We start from the raw sequence: 18774 nt of genomic DNA, 5'->3' as shown, positions 1-18774 counted from the left end.
TAAATTAGTATATAAATCAGTTAAAATAAGGCTTGACACATATATACTTGGTAAGTAGATGTACTTGTTCCTATTATTATTATCATTATCATCAACAACCTTTCAAGAAATATACTTCCATTGTTTAAGAATCACCCAATTTCTCACTCTCTCTCATTTCTTCTCTTCCTATTTATTTCTCACATTATTTGGATTTGGATAAAGAACAGGGTCCACCTTAAAACTCTTGGCTTATAGGTCTTCTTAAATCCACAGATGATGTAAAATTAGGCCTTAAACCTAATGGGGACCACTTGTGGTGACTATTTCTCAGGTGAGTTTTTGCTTGAAGTTGTCATGCAGAACTAAGGCCAAACAAAAAACTTTCCAGGTGTTTACCTCACTGGGATTTTTTTAAAAATGAAGATTTATTTATTTATTTGAGAGGGAGAGAGAGCCAGAGGAGGGGCAGATGGAGAGGGAAAATCTCCAGCAGACTGCTTGATGAACAAGAAAACGGACATGGGGCTCTATCTCACAACCCTGAGATCAATCATGACCTCAGCCGAAATCAAGAGTTGGACACTTAAGAAGCTGAGCCACCCAGGAGCCTGGGGGGTTTTTTGTTTGTTTGTTTGTTTTGTTTTTTATTTTATGTATGTTTAAAAAATTTTTTAAAGATTTTATTTATTTATTTGACAGACAAAGATCACAGAGAGGCAGACAGAGAGAGAGGAGGAACCAGGCTCCCTGCTGAGCAGAAAGCCCGATTTGGGGCTCAATCCCAGGACCCTGGGACCATGACCTGAGCCAAAGGCAGAGGTTTTAAACCACTGAGCCACCCAGGTGCCCCGGTTGTTTGTTTGTTTGTTTGTTTTTAATATAAGTTTCTCCTTAAAGATGTAGCCATTCTTGCATCCCTGTTTTATATGGATGATCTCTAAACACTCCCTTACACGTGTAACTTTGGTCACTAGCTGCCACCTCATCCTACTCCACTCAGAATGTCTACAGGAGGTGTCTTAAGGACTCAGTATGCACTTATACCTCCAAAAATGCTTCATCCCTAGCCACAAAGGAGTTTCCTACCTTTTTTGAAGACTCGTTTATTTACATGTAAGTATAGTTTTCAGAGTTGAACTAGACTTCTTGCCAGCATTTTTATTGGTAGTGTTTGAGGCTCTCTGTCCTGCCATACAGTCAGAAACTCCATTTTCCTTATCTGTACAGTGGGGATAACAATGTCTCCCTGAGAGGTTTGACATCATGTACATCTATATAAAATGGCTGACATCATGTTGTTCAGTGTGTGGTAACTATTATCAGTTAATGAGGAGAAAGGAGTAGGGATCTGAAAATATACATTGTGGCCAACTTTTCTGGCTCTTTCAAAATCTCATAAGTGATTAAGTAACAATAATTAGCCCATTTTACATTAGAAGTATAGATGTTTTAAAGAAATACCTCCCCAGAGTTTCTTCCTGATGAAGATGATGAACCCAAAAAGCATTTCTTTGTCTGCCTTTCTTCTTCACATTCAGGTAGTCCCCCAAATATACAATAGTTTCTTGGGCTGTCCATAGTTCTGATTTTTTAGAGTATTTTAATAAAAGAGCATCTGAAAAAAAAGAGAAGATAAAAACGGATGTTATTTTCAAAGTTTGTTACAATTTATGAATAAAGTTGACTCAAAATTGCCTGAAATCTTCAGTTTCCTTAAACATTTTCTCAAATTTCAGCCTCTTCTATGACTACTACTGCAAAGTTAGTGAAGTACAATAAGCCAAAGTTTTGCAAATGTAATGAAGATTCACAAAATCTTTTGCTTGGATGGTGAGGGATTAAGATAAGGCCAGAGTTTTTGTCTGAAAATAGTGGGAAAGAAAGTCTTTTTAAGCAGCAAAGCCCCAGAGGCCATCTTGGAAGAGTGATATATGCTTGCATTTTCTTCTAATTATCCAGGGGACCTGGGACCTACGACTGGTACCAGACCATATAGATAGAAATAAACGAAGTAACTTCCCCTCAGAGACTCCTGACAACTCCAGAAACCATGGTTATCTATTAAAGTGCACCTTAATTTTCTCTTACTTGTTCTGTTTAAGCTGGGAAAGTCCAGGATTTAATTGACAAAATATAGCTACTGTACAATTCGATTCTACTCAATTGAAGAAGGAAAAGATAAGAAGGAAAAGCAAAAAACTGTCTCCACCTTAAGGAAAGGCAGAACAGGGCAAGTAAGAAAGCATTTCTTTGAGGGAAAAGACATGAATTCTGAGAAGAAATGCAACATTTTGGGATCCCAGTTGAAATGATGTGAACAAGGACCTCCTGCAACTAGGTCGTGATAATGGGTGAAGGTACAGGTGACTCAGGAGAGAAAAATACTTCAAGTAAGATAAACTCACGGGTCTGGGACTGGGGCGGGAGATGGCTGGAGGCTGGGGAAGACAGTGGACAGGGTTGGGTAACTCAGTCAGAGAAGCTGGGGCTTCTTGCCCCAGAAGGCGAGCTGCTGGCACACATCCATAGGAAAGGCAGTGAATTGGGGGAACCAAGACGGAGGAATGTATAACTTGATTTGTGCTTCCTCTGTTTTTCTTATCTGTACACTGGGGATAATAATATTCCCCTACTGGGTCTGAGATCACGTACATGTGGCTTTTTACCCACAAACTGGCACACAGGCGTAACAATAAAGGGTTGCCTAGCTCTAAGAAATGTGATTCTGAACCTACAGAATCTCTAGAAAGGGAATAGTGAATAGGGAGAAACTACTAGGGTAGCGTTTCACTTCTTTTTGTGAAAACTGATCTGTATCTTAGTGTGACTTCAAGGCAGCAGGAAAAGCACTGGAATACTTTGAACAGAAGTGACTGACATTGTCTTTATAAAAACTTACTGAAGAGCTCTTAAGGGCGCCTGGGTGGCCCATTTGGTTAAGTGACTGCCTTTGGCTCCGGTCATAATCCTGGAATCCTGGAATCAAGTCCCTCAGCAGGCTTCCTGCTTGGCAGGGAGTCTGCTTCTCCCTCTGACCCTCCCTCTTCTCATGCTCTTTCTCATTTTCTCTTTCAAATAAATAAAAAAAAATTTTTTTTTAAAGAGTTCTTAAAAATACTGATGCCTGGATCCAAACTGCAGACTCATTAGATTGGACACTCTGGGGTGAGGCACTGGAAATTTAAAAAATATCCCCCACCCCTAGGGATTCTTATATGATGACAAGATTGAAAACTACTACTTTATTGATTGATTGATTGATTATATGAGAGAGAGAGATAAAGAGAGAGAGTGAGTGAGTGGAGAGAAGGGTAGAGGGAGAGGGAGAGAGAGAATCCTCCAGCAGACTTCCCACTGAGCATGGACCCTGACGCTGTGCTCCACAGGGTGCTAGAACCTAGGACCCTGAGATCACGACCTGAGAATCAAGAGTTAGACACTTAACCAACTACCTAGGCTTCCCAAGAACTATTACTATAGTATCCAGTGCTTAGCAATCCAGAGTTTGTCTCTTTTCTCTCATTCAAATAATTCTTCAGTATCTTAGAGGGTGCTACGATATGATCTTCAGGGCTAAGAGAGGAACCTTCTTTTTTCTCCTTCCCCACCTCTCCACCACTTCTAATCTGTAATAGACACATTGACTCCCTGCTATGGAAAGTGACACTGGGCTGTTCCATATGCAAGAAGGAATTGCTGATTGAAATAGTAGAGGGCACTTGCTCAACCCACTGGCTGGAAGAAAACTTGCGGACAGGTGTGAAAATCTCTGCCCTGCACAAGTGATGTTTAACTAGGTCAAACTCTGCCCCCTAGAATCTGAATGGGGAAAAACGGAAATCAGCTGGTTGGTAATGAGAATCCATGGAAAAGACAAGATGCTGAGCTTTTTTAAACCCTGACTGTCCCTTGGTCCTGTAAGATTCTTGTCTCCCTTACTGCCTTGTGTGTCTTCACAGCAAGCCCCCAACATATGAGGTGGCCTGAATAAGCCTCTAGTCATTGTGACCATTAGCATCCACCACACTAAGAGTGAGGGAAACCCCCAAAGTACATATTTTTCTGTATATTCACAAAGTGTAAGAGGGGTCTGTGTCTTTCATGAGTTTTAAGTGATCTACACATCAAGCTCTTCAGAGGACCCCAACCGTACACAGAGGCTTCCTGAGGTTCTACCTACCAAAAATGTTGTACTCACTGTGTGCTTGGTGGAGTTGATTGGGCTTAAAAACTCCTGTATTCTCCAGTCTCTGTAGCAGCCACTCATGCCTCACCCCTGCCAAGAGTTTTTCAAAGTCATCAGGGTGCAGGGTTCGAGCCTCTAGGATCTCTTGCCTTATCATTCCTGGCAATGAAACAAAAGAACTTCCACTGGAATTCAGAAAGGACCATGGGGTTTCCCTCTCAGAAGAACCACTGGAAAATGCAGGTGATTTCAACCACCATGGCGAGGATGAGCTGGAGCTCTGGCTGCAGTTTAGTGTGTTTCCTGGTTTGTTTCCTTCCTCTGTGGTAGTGCAGTCCTTGCTAAAATCAGGGAAGGCGATATTACTGCTTTCAGATGGACCTGTGGTCTCAGCCCCCTGATCATATGGCTGCCTCAGAGCACATAGGCTAGAAGAGCCACGCCCACTGGTGGGGTGAACGTCTTTGTTGTCCAGCAGCTGGCCCTCCTCATCCACTGTGGAGGCATCAGGGTCAATGTTCTGCTCTTTGACTGAGCTGCCGCTCTTTTCTGAGTCAGGATTTTGCACAGGCCAATGAAGAGTGGAAGAGCTACATACTGTCACAGAACTTTTGCCCAGAGACACCTTCATGGCTATGTGAGAGTGTAAGGGTATATCCTCTTCTTTTTCCTCTGTTTCTCCTTCTGGGTCAATCCAGGAGGAGCTATCTTTGAATGTAGGGCCTGTGCCTCTTTTGATTTCTTCCCCATGCCTGTCTTCATCATCACAGTTGATTTCTGGAAGCTCAGTTAGTTCAAAGCTTTCTTCTTGGACCAAAGGGCATGTGGCTATGTTCTTGGGTGGATCAGAATCAGAAGAGGACAGAGAAGCAGAACCAACCGAGGGACTGGAATGAGCACAAGTGTTTCTGGATCCCATGTTTCTGACTTTCTGCACACCATCTGGAGCTCCTTCTAACAGCCCTGCACCAGAGGCCAAGAATATGCCTGTTGTGTTATGAGGACAGAAGGTTGTTAAGGGCATGTGTTTGTGTTGCTGACTTTGAGAAGACTCTGAACTGTCATCCTTGGACACTTGGAGAGAGAGACCATGAAGTTCTGAAGACAGTGGATGTACAGCTCTGCTTTCCTCATTGATCTCTAGCTCTTCAGAGAGGGCAGTGGAACACTGAGTATCCACAAGATGTTCTTCTTTGCAAGGCTCTTTTCTGGTTGGCCTATCATCTATATAATTCACTTCCTCCCAGCTTGTAGAAGAACTAGCCCCTGATAACTTGCTCCAACAACTAGAGCAATGGCTGTCACTCAGAGACTTGTCCAAAACAGCTCCTTCACCGTGGTTGTGGTCTGGTGACTCAGTCTCAGCCTCTACATCTTGATCCAAGGAGACTCGAAATGCATCAGAATGGGTCCAGTTTTTCCCTCTCATCCTCCTGAGTGTCTCCTGACTATTCTTAGCCATTTGGGAGGATGATATTACCATGGCTTTTTGAAAATGTGATTTGTCTTCGGCAGTACTCACAGTATCTACGTTTTTCGTCTCTGTTTTTAGAGTAGTGATGCAGACTCTGGTTTTTGCATCTTTCTGTTGATTTTTGTTGTTTTCACAAGAGCTTTCAAATACTTCACACACTGAAGTGTGGTGCTGTGAATAGGCTCCAAGGATTTTTTGGAAATCCACGTGCCCATGCAAGATGGGTTTAGCCAACCCATGCTTGAAACTCTCTGGAACATAAGACTTGTCATCTAAATTTGAGAAGCCTTGAATTTGTAAATGATCCTTCACCTGGGTGATAATAGACAAGATCTGCTCAGAGAGAGCTTCTCTCTCCTGACTTCCAGAGGAAGTACTGAAACTGTACAGTTTTCCCATAGCTTCATTACAGAGCTGACTGGCTACGCGGACCATCTCGGTCTCCCCGTAGAGTCTTTGATGCACTGTGGTCAGGCCGAAAGCAGCTTTGAGAAGACTATGAAGCTCTTGTTTTCCAGTGGCTGGTTCATCATATCTCTTGGTGAGGAGGCCAATTTCGAAGGCCTCTTTGGCTTCATACAGATATGAATTTTTCATTTCTGGAGGACAGTCATCAGAACTACTATAGGACAACAAACATGTGCCACGGATGTTCTGAGGAAAATACCAAATACAAAATCAGACATTGAATTAGAAACTGGAATTGAATCAGGAAAAACTTCATTCCTGGAGGACAGTCATTCGAAGTGTTGTAGGAAAATAAACACACGCCGCAGATATTCTAAGGAAAATACACAATCAAGTCTTGAGTCAAGGACCCAAAGTATTTTTGGTGAATTGGGAGAAGGGACTGGGTGGTATGTGATTGGTTGGCATCAGGGGGTAAGAAATTAGCTCGAGCTACCATCTTGCTGTGGGCCTGATACTTCATTTTTTTCCCCCAAGTTTATTTATTTATTTTAGTAATCTCTATACCCAAGGTGGAGTTCAAATTCATGACCCAGTGATCAAGAGTTGCACGCTACTCTGACTAAACCAGCCAGGAGACTCAGGCCTGATATTTTTGATCAAAGATTATAAAGTTGTTGTTGCTGTTACTTCTGTTGTTAGTTTTAGCAAAGAGACTCTATGCATGGGACATGAACATAGTAATTTTCTCTGTGTAAATAAGGCTACCATATACAAAGGCACCATTTATTTAATAGTAGTCAAAACCATACAGTAGCAGCTTCCAAAGCCCTCTGTGCACCAGGGCAGTATTTTAAAATGAAAGATTTCTGGTATACCCGTCCCAGAGATTTGCGTTTAGTGGATCTCGGGTGGATCAGAAATGTGCATTTTGAAAAGACTCCTTGGGCAATTCTTTTTTTTTTTTTTTTTTAAGGATTTTATTTATTTACTTGACAGGCAGAGATCACAAAGTAGGCAGAGAGAGAGAGAGGGAGAAGAGGGAGAAGAAGGTTTCTCTCCAAGCAGAGAGCCCGATTCGGGGCTCGATCCCAGGACCCTGAGATCACGACCTGAGCCGAAGGCAGAGGCTCAACCCACTGAGCCATCCAGGCATCCCTCCTTGGGCAATTCTGATGTGCTTGGGAACTCTTGGTCTAAGGCAGACAACATCATACCCTCAGGCTGAATTAATTCTGCCTTCACCAGGATGTTACTACTCTGACTGATAAAACCCTTCCATACACAAGGCCTGATCATAATTATCTAATGATGTGCACAAAGCCCACTTTGGGTTAGACTTTTCCCTCTCGCTGGTTACTTCCCTCACTGGGCAGAGGTTGGTGGGTGGGGGGCTGCCCCCTGCTTACCACTGCTGAGAGCACAAAGAGGGGTGTGTAGGGACTGAAGGCAGTGGCCAGTTTGCAGGCTTCTGCAGCTGAGAGCAAATGGTGGTCAAACTCCTTCAGCAAACCCTATGAGAAAATAGGAGACAAAACATTGTATTGACAATCATTTATCCATTAGCAAAACGCAGCCTATGAAATTCCTTTGCTTTTGTTTCAGGATTCTGAGCGACACTCTGCCCCTCATTACAACTATTTCAGAACAGTGCCAAGAAAGAGTGAAGTGGCTCAAAAGACCCGAGGGTTTGAGTGCCCTCTCCCCCAGCACCCACACACAATCCCGTCACAAACCCTTTGCTCCCCAGAGAGGGCCTAACGTGTGCCAAAATTCACAATGCCTGCCTGTACAAAATAACCGACACAAGTTTCTCTGGAGGATCGTGCAAGTCTTTGTTCTCAGAAGCTGCATATCTTGCAGTCAGATTAGCTGATGATTTCTGCGCTGTTCTTGGCAAAGAGCCTTTTAATGTATGATTTCACAGCAATTAAGACTCCCTCATTTTTCCTAGAAATACTGTTCTAGGCATGAAGGAGAGAGCAGACAGTGAGACTGTAATAACCTCGCTTCCTACTGAGGGGAGGGGATTAGTCAATACACAACACAAGTAAGATGCATAGTGCTGACATGGTGATAAGTGTTCCAGAGAAAAATAAAGCCGGAAGGGGCCACAAGGAGGTTCAGGGTGGGGAGGAAATTTGCAATTTTTAAAAAATTTAATAATTTTTTTTTTTTTTTTAAAGTAAGCTCTATCCCCACTGTGGGCCTTGAACTCAGACTCTGAGATCAGGAGTCACATACTCAGCCAGGTACCCTGGTAGTTTATAATTTTAAACAATCATCAGAGATAACTTTGCTGAACAAGGGATATAACCATTTTCTTGTGTGTTGGTCTGACAGCAAAAGCAACATTTTGCTAAGACTCAGATCGCCAGCAGCAAGCTGTGTGTGTTACATTACTATTAAATACAGTTACTATTTATTGTCACTTTAGTATTTAATAAAAATAGTAATCTTCATGTAATATTAAAACTCTCAATACCAGTGCTGAGCAGGAGAGCAGTTCAGTGTCTATGCTAATGTTCTAGACTGGCCAGAAACCTTGGTTCTTCTCCTAGTATTCTTTATTACTGGGTGTGCAAACTATAGAGCTCATTTAGTTTCTCTGGACCTCAATTTTTTTCCCTCTAAAATGGGAATAATACATTTTGCTCTTCCCATCTTATGGGGTTTTATGTAGCTCCTACATATTGAGTTGTAAAGGAATACATAAATATTAGTAATCATTGCTATTAAGGATAAGAACCTTGACAAGTGACTGAGGCTCAGATTTGAACAGAGGCTCAGAAGAGTTTTAAAATGTTTACCCCTTAGGGGCACCTGGCTGGCTCAGTCAGTAGGACACGCAGCTCTTGATCTCAGGGTTTTAATTTCAAGCCCCAGGTTTTATTTTATTTAACAAAATAAAATCTTTAATAAAACTGTTACCATTTTACCTGATCACTGAGATGGACCAAGTGTGGAAGTGGAATTCTGTGATGATTTGGAAGATCAGTGGGATTCACAGCATTTATCGCCCCGATGATATTTAATATTCATTCATTCACTCGTCATTTTTTTTTAGTGACCTTGTATGTCCAGTACTGTGCTAGATGCTAAGATAATCTAGCCAAATAGGACACCATAGAAATTGTCCCCAGGACTGTTCACGTAATTCGAAGTGGGGTGACACTTGTGCTCTCTGATGCCTGGCGTGAGAACGAGACTGACCCACCGAGCACCAAAAATGTTGGCAGTTTTGTTAGGGGAGGCCACTCTGCACCCCAGTTGTGACATGTGATAATTACCAAGTTAATCTGCGGATTGTTTTTAAACTTTTCATAATCGTTTTTGCTCATGGAAACAAAGATGTCTGCCAGTATACCTAGTGATGTGGAAATACCCTGTAGGAAACAAACAAACAAAACACAGATTAGGAATTTATGGTCAATCTCGGCTCTCCTCTCAGGGCCTGAAGACAAGAGTCAGTTCTCCACATGAACTACTGTGGCTGCTCTTCTTATTCTTACTGTGATTGTTATTCCGACAGTGGAAATACTTCTAAACAGATGCCACAGGGCTCAAAAGATCATCACATCCTGAAGACACAGACCTAAGGTGAGCACAACTGTTTCCTAGTTGAGCTTTACTGGACTCTCAACCCTAACTTCTCCAGACTGCTAGGCCTAAAGAATTGGCTCAAGCCAGAGTCCTTGTGTCCCATTCTGTCTGTGTCGTAAACGGACTGTAGGCAGCGGCAATGCTGATTACAGCTCAGGGAAATGAGATGGCCCATTGCTCCAGTTAACAAGGAAAACATTCCCACAGACGCACAGAGAAGGAAAACATCAAGTAGGAAAGCCAGTGTTGCCTCTCGATTTCTTGGATAAAGATGTCCCAGAAACAAATGGAGCATGGAATGGAAGCCTGTCCACTGACTCAAGGAAAATGACTTTACATATAAGCAACGTGGCCACCCCAACTTTGCTGTGGAATCAGGGAAAGGCTAAGTCCATGCTCAAATAAAAAGATGAATGGGTCATAGAAATAAATAGATAGATAGATAAATAGATAGGTAGATAGATAGAAATGAATGCAGAAACTCTAAATACATGCCAGGAGTCTAGCTGTGAGTGGGGGCAGGGCAAGACACAAGAGGAAGGTAACCAAATGTCCCTGGTCCTATTCCCTTGCAGAATCAATAAAAACAGAACCAATAAACTTGACAAATGATACACTGAATTGTGCCATAAAGGAGATAGTCACCCAAAGACAAATGTAGGAAAAGAAAGAAATAAGCACTAGATACATCACCTTTCTATCTGGCTGGGGAAGTGTCAAATATCCTATGATGGAGGTCCAGATTAGCTCTGCTGCTTCATACCACATCCCTGGAAAAAGAGGGGAGACGGGACAAACTGCCAGTATCTGTGTATTGTGAAAGAAAATACCTTTGATGAACGGACGCTGGGGAGGGTATGTGCTATGATAAGTGCTGTGAATTCTGTAAGACTGATGAATCATAGACCTGTACCCCTGAAACAAATAATACATCATATGTTAATAATAAAAAAAAAAAGAAAATACCTTTGAAAATTAATACAGAAAGAAGACTCATTGGCTCCTGTTAGGAAAATTTGAGATTGAATTATATTGATAGCAATCAGCAGATAACAATCTGTTGGAAAAACAGCAACCTATATTTCCAGTTAGTTTAATACAGATAATTCTTCCCTTTCACAGAGAAACAGTAAAAATTATAAATTATATATATATATTATATAAATTATATCTATAATTTTTACTGTTGATTTTATGTATATAAAGTCAATTCCACTATTTATAAGAAAACTAATTACCATTCTATGTTAAAAATTTTCAAACACTTGGGGTGCCTGGGTGGCTCAGTCATTAACTGTCTGCTTTCAGCTCAGGTCATGATCCCAGGGTCCTGGACTGAGCCCCGCATTGGGCTTCCTGCTCAGGAAGAAGCCTGTTTCTCCCTCTCTACTCCCCCTGCTTATGTTGCCTCTCTTGCTGTGTCTATCTCTGTCAAATAAATAAAATCTTTAAAAATTTTATTTTTTTTCAAACACTTTAGTTTGCAAATTTATTTGAGCACCTGCAGCTCCTTCTTATTCTTCCTTTTTGATTTTTTTTAAAGTCTCCTGCATTTAGGTGAGGAAAGGGCTTTGGGATAGGCTAAGAAGCCCACAGGGCTCCCAGGGGCTCCTTCCTCCCTCCTAGCAAATCTCCTTCCCTCCTCTCTCCAGCCTATAGCAGAGCTTCTGCCCTGTGCCCCTCCCTCCTCAGATCCCTCCTTGAGACCACACCCCCAATCCCCCATGGTCAGGTTCCTCTGTCTGTGGGGACAGTGCTAGTTGCCCTCTCCTGGACTATTGGCAGAGTGCTCAGGCTTGCTGGGCTCTAAACAGCAGGGGAGCGGCCATGCATTTTAAAGCACAGTTAGCATTCTATAAATTTTGTTTGACAAGCTCAGGAATGCCCTTGGAGGAATGAATGAGTAAGGTGTCAGGGTGGTGTAGGATAAGGTGTCACTCTAGCACATGGAGGCCCATAGAACTGAAAATCAGGGGCCAGAAATAACATGGAGAACCCTAGGGCTCACATCACATTATACAACTACGTATTTCTTGAACAAAACTCAACAGAAAATATTTTGTTCTATTAATGTTCATAACACTCCTGGGATCTTAAATGTCATTTTCTTCTCAATAAGGAAACTCAGCAAAGTGGGGATTAGCAATGGTAACCAGATACATGAAGAAAATTCCACGGTAAACTCTCGCAGCCAGCCTTTTTGTAAATGAGACCCGAGAGGTTCGAATGTTTGATGACCCTACCTAGCTTTTGCAGAATTTGCCCTCTGATCTGTATGCAGACTGACTGCACCAGGATCTTGTCGCTTTCATTTCTGTACAGCCAGGTACCTACGACAAAAGAGAGGAAAAAAATAAAAATAAATAAATAAACATATTTATTTATTATTATTATTTATTTATTATATGTATTTAACTTATTAAATAAACAAATATATTTATATTTTAGATAGATAGATAGATAGATAGTTTTAGCTTTGAGTGATCAAGGAAATAGCCTGGTGAAATGAAAGTATTTTCACAGAAGCCGTCATGAGCACATGCGATCCAGATTCGAGAGATGATCTTTTCTCTGCATTTAGGGAAAGGTCCCAAGTCCTGGTTGTAACCTATAAGGCTTCACAGAAATGAACTCCTGTCTGGTCTCCAACTCTCCCAACTGACTATGTCCTGCCACACTGACTTTGTTTGTGTGCCGTATCATGGGGGCTGTCTCTTGCTGTTACCTCTGCCTAGGGTCTGCTTCCCTCTGGTTCCTGGGGAGACCAGCTCCGCCTTCCAGTCCACTCAAAATTGGTTTGGAGGTCGAGACTGATGGCTGCACATGCACTCCGAGGAGGTATGAAAAGGTTTTGTATTCATATAAGGAGCCTTTCTGAAGAGAGCAGGCAGGCACCCAAGCTGGTCCATTGGACGTGAGTACAGAGAGGTGAGTGGCTTTGGTTTTTATTGTGATTAGGGTGTGGGGGGCTGGGGTTAAAATCTCCCACAAGCTATGCTTGGTTTACTGATGAGTTGGTTTAAAACAAACCAAAAAACAACACCCCCACATGCCAGCCTGCCCAGTTGTGGGACAACAGGGTTGGGGGTAGGCTGGGGCCTAAAAACTGTCAGTGGTCAAACACCAAAAATAGAGTCGAATTCATTATTACACCCTCCTTGGTTCTGTGTCACATCACTTTCTCTGTTTTCTCCCCAGCTTTTAATCCCAGTGTGTGGGGGGGGGGTGGGGGGTTTGTGTGTGTGTGTGTGTGGTGTGGAAGATGGGAAGTATGCATACCATAGGTTAGTGATGGTGGCCACAAATGAGGGGTGTATGGCCCATATCTGTATTTCAAAGTGCCTCCCCACTGGAAATGTCTCTAAGTTTCAAGGAGCTTGGGAACCTTGGATCCAGGCACACTGGGATTAAAAGTCTACTGGAAGTTTTGTTCAACTTAGTGGGAAACTTGTTGAATTTAATGCCCAGAAATTCACGCAAGATATCTGAAGGTTTAAATGATTTGTTACCCAACTTCCAGGTAGTTCTGGAGATGTCTAATGTACAGTAACTATGAGGTCATTCAGTTCCTTTTAAACTAGAGCTCCGGCAGGACCGCAGGTGACAGTCGTCGTAAGATAGGAAAGCACCTTACCTGTCGCTCCGTTGTTGCTTATTAGACTGCTCAGGATATACTCTGCTTTTAGAAGTTTCCCTGAAAAAGAAGCAACCAAATGCTACACAATTAGTTCTGAACACATGCCTTCAATACTACTAGTAGTTTATGCTTTAAGATAAACACATTATAACAGGGAACATAACCTGTCTTGGAAACATTCTATTTTAACATTTTAAGTCAGGAGTGACGGGATGGCTGTTAGTTAAGTGATGGGCTCTTGATTTCGGCTCAGGTCATGATCTCAGGGTCGTGAGATGGAGCCCAGCGTTAGTCTCCCTGTTCAGCAGGGGGTCTGCTGTAGATTCTCCCTCTCCCTCTGCCCCTCCCCTGCTCTCTCTCTAGAATAAATAAATAAATATTTTTTTAAAATAAAAATAAAATTTAAAATCAATAACTACGTCATACACTAAAGTGAACAGAAAGGATGAGGTTTCCAGGAACTGGTAAGGTGGGAAATTGTACAGTATCTGAAATGGCAATTAGATTTACACACACTCATACACATATACACTCATTCATATAGAATAAGGTTTGGGAAGTAAAGGCAAACCCTTGTAAAATGTTATGTCTTCTTTTTGTGGATGACTTTGAAAGAAACGAAAGAACGAATGAAGGAGAGAAAGAGAAGGAAAGGAAGGAGGGAAGGAAAGAAAAAGAAAAGCACATTCTGAAATCATGACTTATTGTCTGATTAAAATTTATTCATACCAAAGTGTTTAGAAAGAGAGCAATAACATAAAATACTTGTGTAAATGAATTTCACACACAAAAAAATTTCTTCGTCTCCTCCTCCTTCTTTTTAATTTACTCGGCAGGGAGAGACACAGCTAGAGAGGGAACGCAAGCAGGGGGAGTGAGAGAGGGAGCAGCAGGCTTCCCGCCGAGCAGGGAGCCAGATGCAGGGCTGGATCCCAGGACCCTGGGATCATGACATGAGCTGAAGGCAGACGCTTAATGACTGAGTCACCAGGCATCCAGGTATCTTTCTTCTTAAAAGTTATATTTTGTAATTAGGTTTTTAAAAAGGATTTATTTATTTACTTGAAAGAGAGAGAGAGAGTGCACATGAGCAGGGAAAGGCCGAGAAGAAGAGGGAGAATCTTTAGCCGACTCCCCGCTGAGTGGGGAGCCCTCACCTGGGGCTTGATTCCAGGACCCTGAGATTACAACCTGAGTGGAAATCAAGACTCGGTTGCTTTACTAACTAAGTCACCCAGGTGCCCCTCTAATTAGGTTTTGCTGATAGCTAAGGGTGGATATTTTAAAAAATATATTGATTCATTATCACCAAACTTGCTGAATTTCTTAATTCTAATCATCTGTGTATTTCTTGAAGTTTTCTATGTGGGCAATCGTACTTTCTAAAAATCCTGATAACTGTGTTTACTCATTTCTAATCTTTGTAGTTCTTATTTCTTTTTCTTTTTTCATTGCATCGGGAGGACTTCTTGGTCAGTATCAAATAGAAGTGATAACAAGATATATTTTTTTCTTTACTTGATTTTTAATAGGAACATTTCTAGTTTTTCATCAGTAGTTTTGCCAAGGTTTTTGAATGCTTCCTCTTACTTGGTTAAGAAGTCTCCTCTTGTGCAGCTACCAGCTGATGGCCGTTCAGCTCCAAATTCACCCTTCATTGCCTGCTTTGCAATAATGGGAATGGACCTTGTAAATAGTTCTCCTTTGTCAGCTTTTTCATTAGAGGGTGTGGAGAGATACCACAAGGGGAAGCTGCTTCTCTTCCTGATTTAGTGTGCAGTTCTTGCCGGGCTCCCGCAGTGCGTGTCACTTCTCCAGTGCCTGCCCCGCACCGCGTTCCTGGCTTCTCCTGTGCCTGAGTCCTCCAACACAGGTGGCTTCCCCAGCGCTTTGCTCCTCAGTGTGCAGAGGTCAACAGTGCCCAGTGGCCAGCAGCTGCCTGCAGCATCCTCTCAGGTGACTTCGCAGTAGAGTGGGGCCAGGGAATGACCTCCCCCTGAATGTTCCCTCCTGGCATTCCATAAAGGCAGCTGTGTGGTGAGTTCCAGAGTGCGTCTCTGTGGGTGGCTTCCCCCAGAATCCAAGAAGGTGGATTTCTGGGGAGTTCTGCTGGCATGGAACCTCCTTGACTTCTCTGCCGTCCTGTGAGCCATGGCTATGCCTTCTCCAGCAAGATCTGGATCATAGTCCCGGTATGCCTGGCTGTGGGGTTCGGAAATTTTTCTTATTCTCTCATTACAAGGGATAGCGGCTGCTCCTTATAACTGCTTATCCTGTATTCTTCAGAGTTCTCTTTACCACTTAATAGTAATCACTCATCAATCCCCTGACATAGCTAATTACTCTTTATATTAAACTCTCCTTGTTCAAATTACTGTGTTGTTTCCTGAGTAGAACCTGAACAAGAACATCTCCAACTCTAGTTTATATTTTCAACCTGAACAAGATGAAAATTTTGTAAAACACTTTTTACATCAATTTCAGTGAACACATAGTTTTCTTGTTTATTCGGTCCAAGAGGTGAACTGAATGAATCAGTTATTACATTATTATTGTTGTTGTTATTGTTTTTTTTTTAAATATTTTATTTATTTATTTGACAGACAGAGATCACAAGTAGGCAGAGAGGCAGGCAGAGAGAGAGAGGAGGAAGCAGGCTCCCTGCTGAGCAGAGAGCCCGATGTGTGGCTCGATCCCAGGACCCTAGGATCATGACCTGAGCCGAAGGCAGAGGCTTTAACCCACTGAGCCACCCAGGCGCCCCTGTTGTTGTTATTGCTATTATTATTGTTATTTAGTAAGCTCTACCCACAAAGGGGCTTGAATGCATGACTGCAAGATCAAGAGTCACTTGTTTGCTCTACCAACTGAGCTAGCCAAGTACCCTTGAATGAATCAACTTTTAAATAATCAACCTTTCTTATACATCTGGAATAAGCCTTCCTTGCCTGTACTGTATTATCATTAACTTAATACAATGTTGGTCAATTTGATAATAGTATAAGATTTTTTGCATCTGATGAATTATTTAAGTGATACTACTATAAAATTTCTTTTTATTTTTATCTTAATTAGTTTGCATTTGCATTTACCAATTCTTTATTTATCATTGCTTTTTGAATCTCCTCTTCCATCTTTATGGACTCAACTTTTTCTTTAACAAAATACATTCGTTAATGTGTGTGTGTGTGTGTGTGTTTGAGAGAGAGAGAGAGAGAGAGAGACTGGGAGAAAAATGTCTTGAGAATAATCAATATTTTTAGTCTTTGTCTGAAAATGTCTATTTTATCCTTACTTTTGAATGATAACTTTGCTGAGTATAAAATTCTAGGTTGAAAGCTATTTCCTCTCAAAAAAAAAATTTTTTTTGGTAGATTCCATTGCTTTCTGGACTTTGTTGTTCCTGGTAAAATGCTTTATGTGAGTCTAAATATAGTTCCCATTAACATAATCTGTCTTTTCTCTGTTTCCTTTAAGATTTTCTCACTGTTTGATTTTCTGTAGTTTCACCACACCATGTCTAGGTGACTTTTTAAAAAAAAAAGTTTGCTCAAGATTGGATTCACCTCTTCAATGCAAAGACCTGTTTTTCTCCAATTTCAGTCAGTCCTCTCAGAAGTCCTATTATACTTATGTGTTTTTTTCATTCTATTCTCCAAGTTTTAAGATTCCTCTTTCATATTTTCATCCACCTATCTCTATATGCTTCATTCTCAGTATTTTCCTTAAATATAATTTCCAATGCCATCACTCTCTCTCCTTCTGTTAGATCTGCTGCAGGAATGCATTTCAGGATGGTCAGTTAGGGGGTTAGAATACCTGAGAAACTGGCCCAGAATTATCTTTATTGGAAGGCTGTTACCACTCATCTGTAACAGGTGGGCACATATTTAGAATCTTTGAATCATCCCTTAAAAAAAAATTATTTATTTATTTTTGAAGATTTTATTTATTTACTTGAGAGAGAGAGAGTGAGCTCACACATGAGAGAGCACAAGTGGGGGGGTGGGGCAGAGGGAGAGGGAGAAGCAGGCTCCCTGCTCAGCAGGGACTTGATCCCAGGACCCCAGAATCATTAATCAAGCTGAAAGTAGACACTTAATCAACTGAGCCACCCAGATGCCTCCTCTTTTTTCTTTCTTTCTCTCTCTTTCTTTCTTTTTCCTTTCCTTTCCTTTTTTTTCTCTCTCTCTCTTTCTTTCTTTCAAGATTTTATTTATTTATTCATTTGAGAGAGAAAGAGCATGAGCAGGGGGAGGGGCAGAGGAAGAAGGACAAGCAGACTCTGCACTGAGTGGAGGGGCTCTGCTTGAGGCTCGATTCCACACCTCTGAAATCATGACCTGAGCTGAAATCAAGAGTTAGATGCTTAACTGACAGAGCTACCCAGACCACCCTGGAGAGTCCTTTGCTAGTCAAGGAAGGTCTGGAAAACAGCAGCATCAGTGTTGTCTGGGAGCTGATTAGAAATGTCGAATCTGAGGCTCTGCCACATACCTACTGAATTAGGATCTGCACCTTTTTAAAAAGAGATTTATTTATTTTAGAGAGACTGAGAGAGAGGGAGTACACATGTGCATGAGGTGGGGGGGCAGGGCAGAGGGAGAGAGAGAGAATCCTCAAGCAGACTCCCTGAGGAGTGTGAAGCCCGATGTAGGGTTCCATCCTGGCACCCTGAGATCATGACGGCTCAGGTCCTACGTACAACTACTGAGCCACCCAGGTGCACTGGGTCTGCATTTTTAACAAGATATTCCAAGGGTTGATGAAGTTTGGGAAGTACTGCTATAATGAGACTTTTTTTTTTAGGTTTTATTTATTTAAATACTCTCTATACCCAATGTGGGGCTTGAACTCACACCCCCCAGATTAAGAGCCATCTGACCGAGTCAGCTATTTGTGACTTTTCATCACTGGTCTGAGAGGAGATTAAGTGAAAAATGGAGAGTGAGCATTTAGTAATTTTTATATCTTTTGCCCAAGTAATTTTATGACTCTTCAATCTAATAATAAATACATTGGACTTAACAGTTGTATGTATTTTTGTTTTTATTTCATTTTACTAATGACCTATTTTATTGTATTCACTCAGTTTAAGGAGTTTGTTTGGCAGCTGCTATCTGTATTGGCACTTGAAATTCGAGAAGCTTAGCCACCAACTAGGAGAGCCGCTGGATGTTTGGCTCTCTCTAGCCTTCCTCATGTGGTTACATTCTTGTGGCCTGCAGGTACAAAAGAGGAACTGAGAAGCTGTGCTTGCTTTTAAGCAATTCCCTATTAATTACTAAACTTTCTGACAACCACACTGCTTTTTAATTTCAATTGCTGTTTTCTAAAATTTCTTTTTTTTAAAGATTTATTTATTTATTTTAGAGAATATGCACATGTGATTGAGGGGAGGGGCAGAGGGAGAGAATGAATCTCAAGCGGACTCGGCACTGAGCGTGGAGCCCGACAAGGGGTTCAATCTCATGACCCTGAGAT

The 18774-nt window shown here is 41.7% G+C and overlaps 1 protein-coding gene across 7 annotated transcripts in view; it reads right to left on the bottom strand.

The window, feature by feature from the left end:
• ALPK1 (alpha kinase 1) overlaps nucleotides 1–18774 on the bottom strand; it is a 119894-nt gene that overhangs the window by 6574 nt on the left and 94546 nt on the right. For 5 of the 7 annotated variants that reach the window (XM_032333160.1, XM_032333158.1, XM_032333161.1 and 2 more), the window contains 7 exons: nucleotides 13288–13347; nucleotides 11897–11983; nucleotides 10347–10423; nucleotides 9341–9436; nucleotides 7460–7564; nucleotides 4181–6296; nucleotides 1444–1597 (listed from right to left, as the gene is read on the bottom strand). In XM_032333160.1, coding sequence (XP_032189051.1) covers nucleotides 1444–1597; nucleotides 4181–6296; nucleotides 7460–7564; nucleotides 9341–9436; nucleotides 10347–10423; nucleotides 11897–11983; nucleotides 13288–13347 — 2695 coding nt within the window. The remainder of the gene's footprint in view (nucleotides 1–1443; nucleotides 1598–4180; nucleotides 6297–7459; nucleotides 7565–9340; nucleotides 9437–10346; nucleotides 10424–11896; nucleotides 11984–13287; nucleotides 13348–18774) is intronic. The other 2 variants (XM_032333162.1, XM_032333164.1) reach the window with 2 other exon arrangements.

Source organism: Mustela erminea, chromosome 2 (assembly GCF_009829155.1).
Source record: "Mustela erminea isolate mMusErm1 chromosome 2, mMusErm1.Pri, whole genome shotgun sequence".
NCBI lineage: Eukaryota > Metazoa > Chordata > Mammalia > Carnivora > Mustelidae > Mustela > Mustela erminea.
This window is presented reverse-complemented; position numbering and strand designations above follow the sequence as displayed.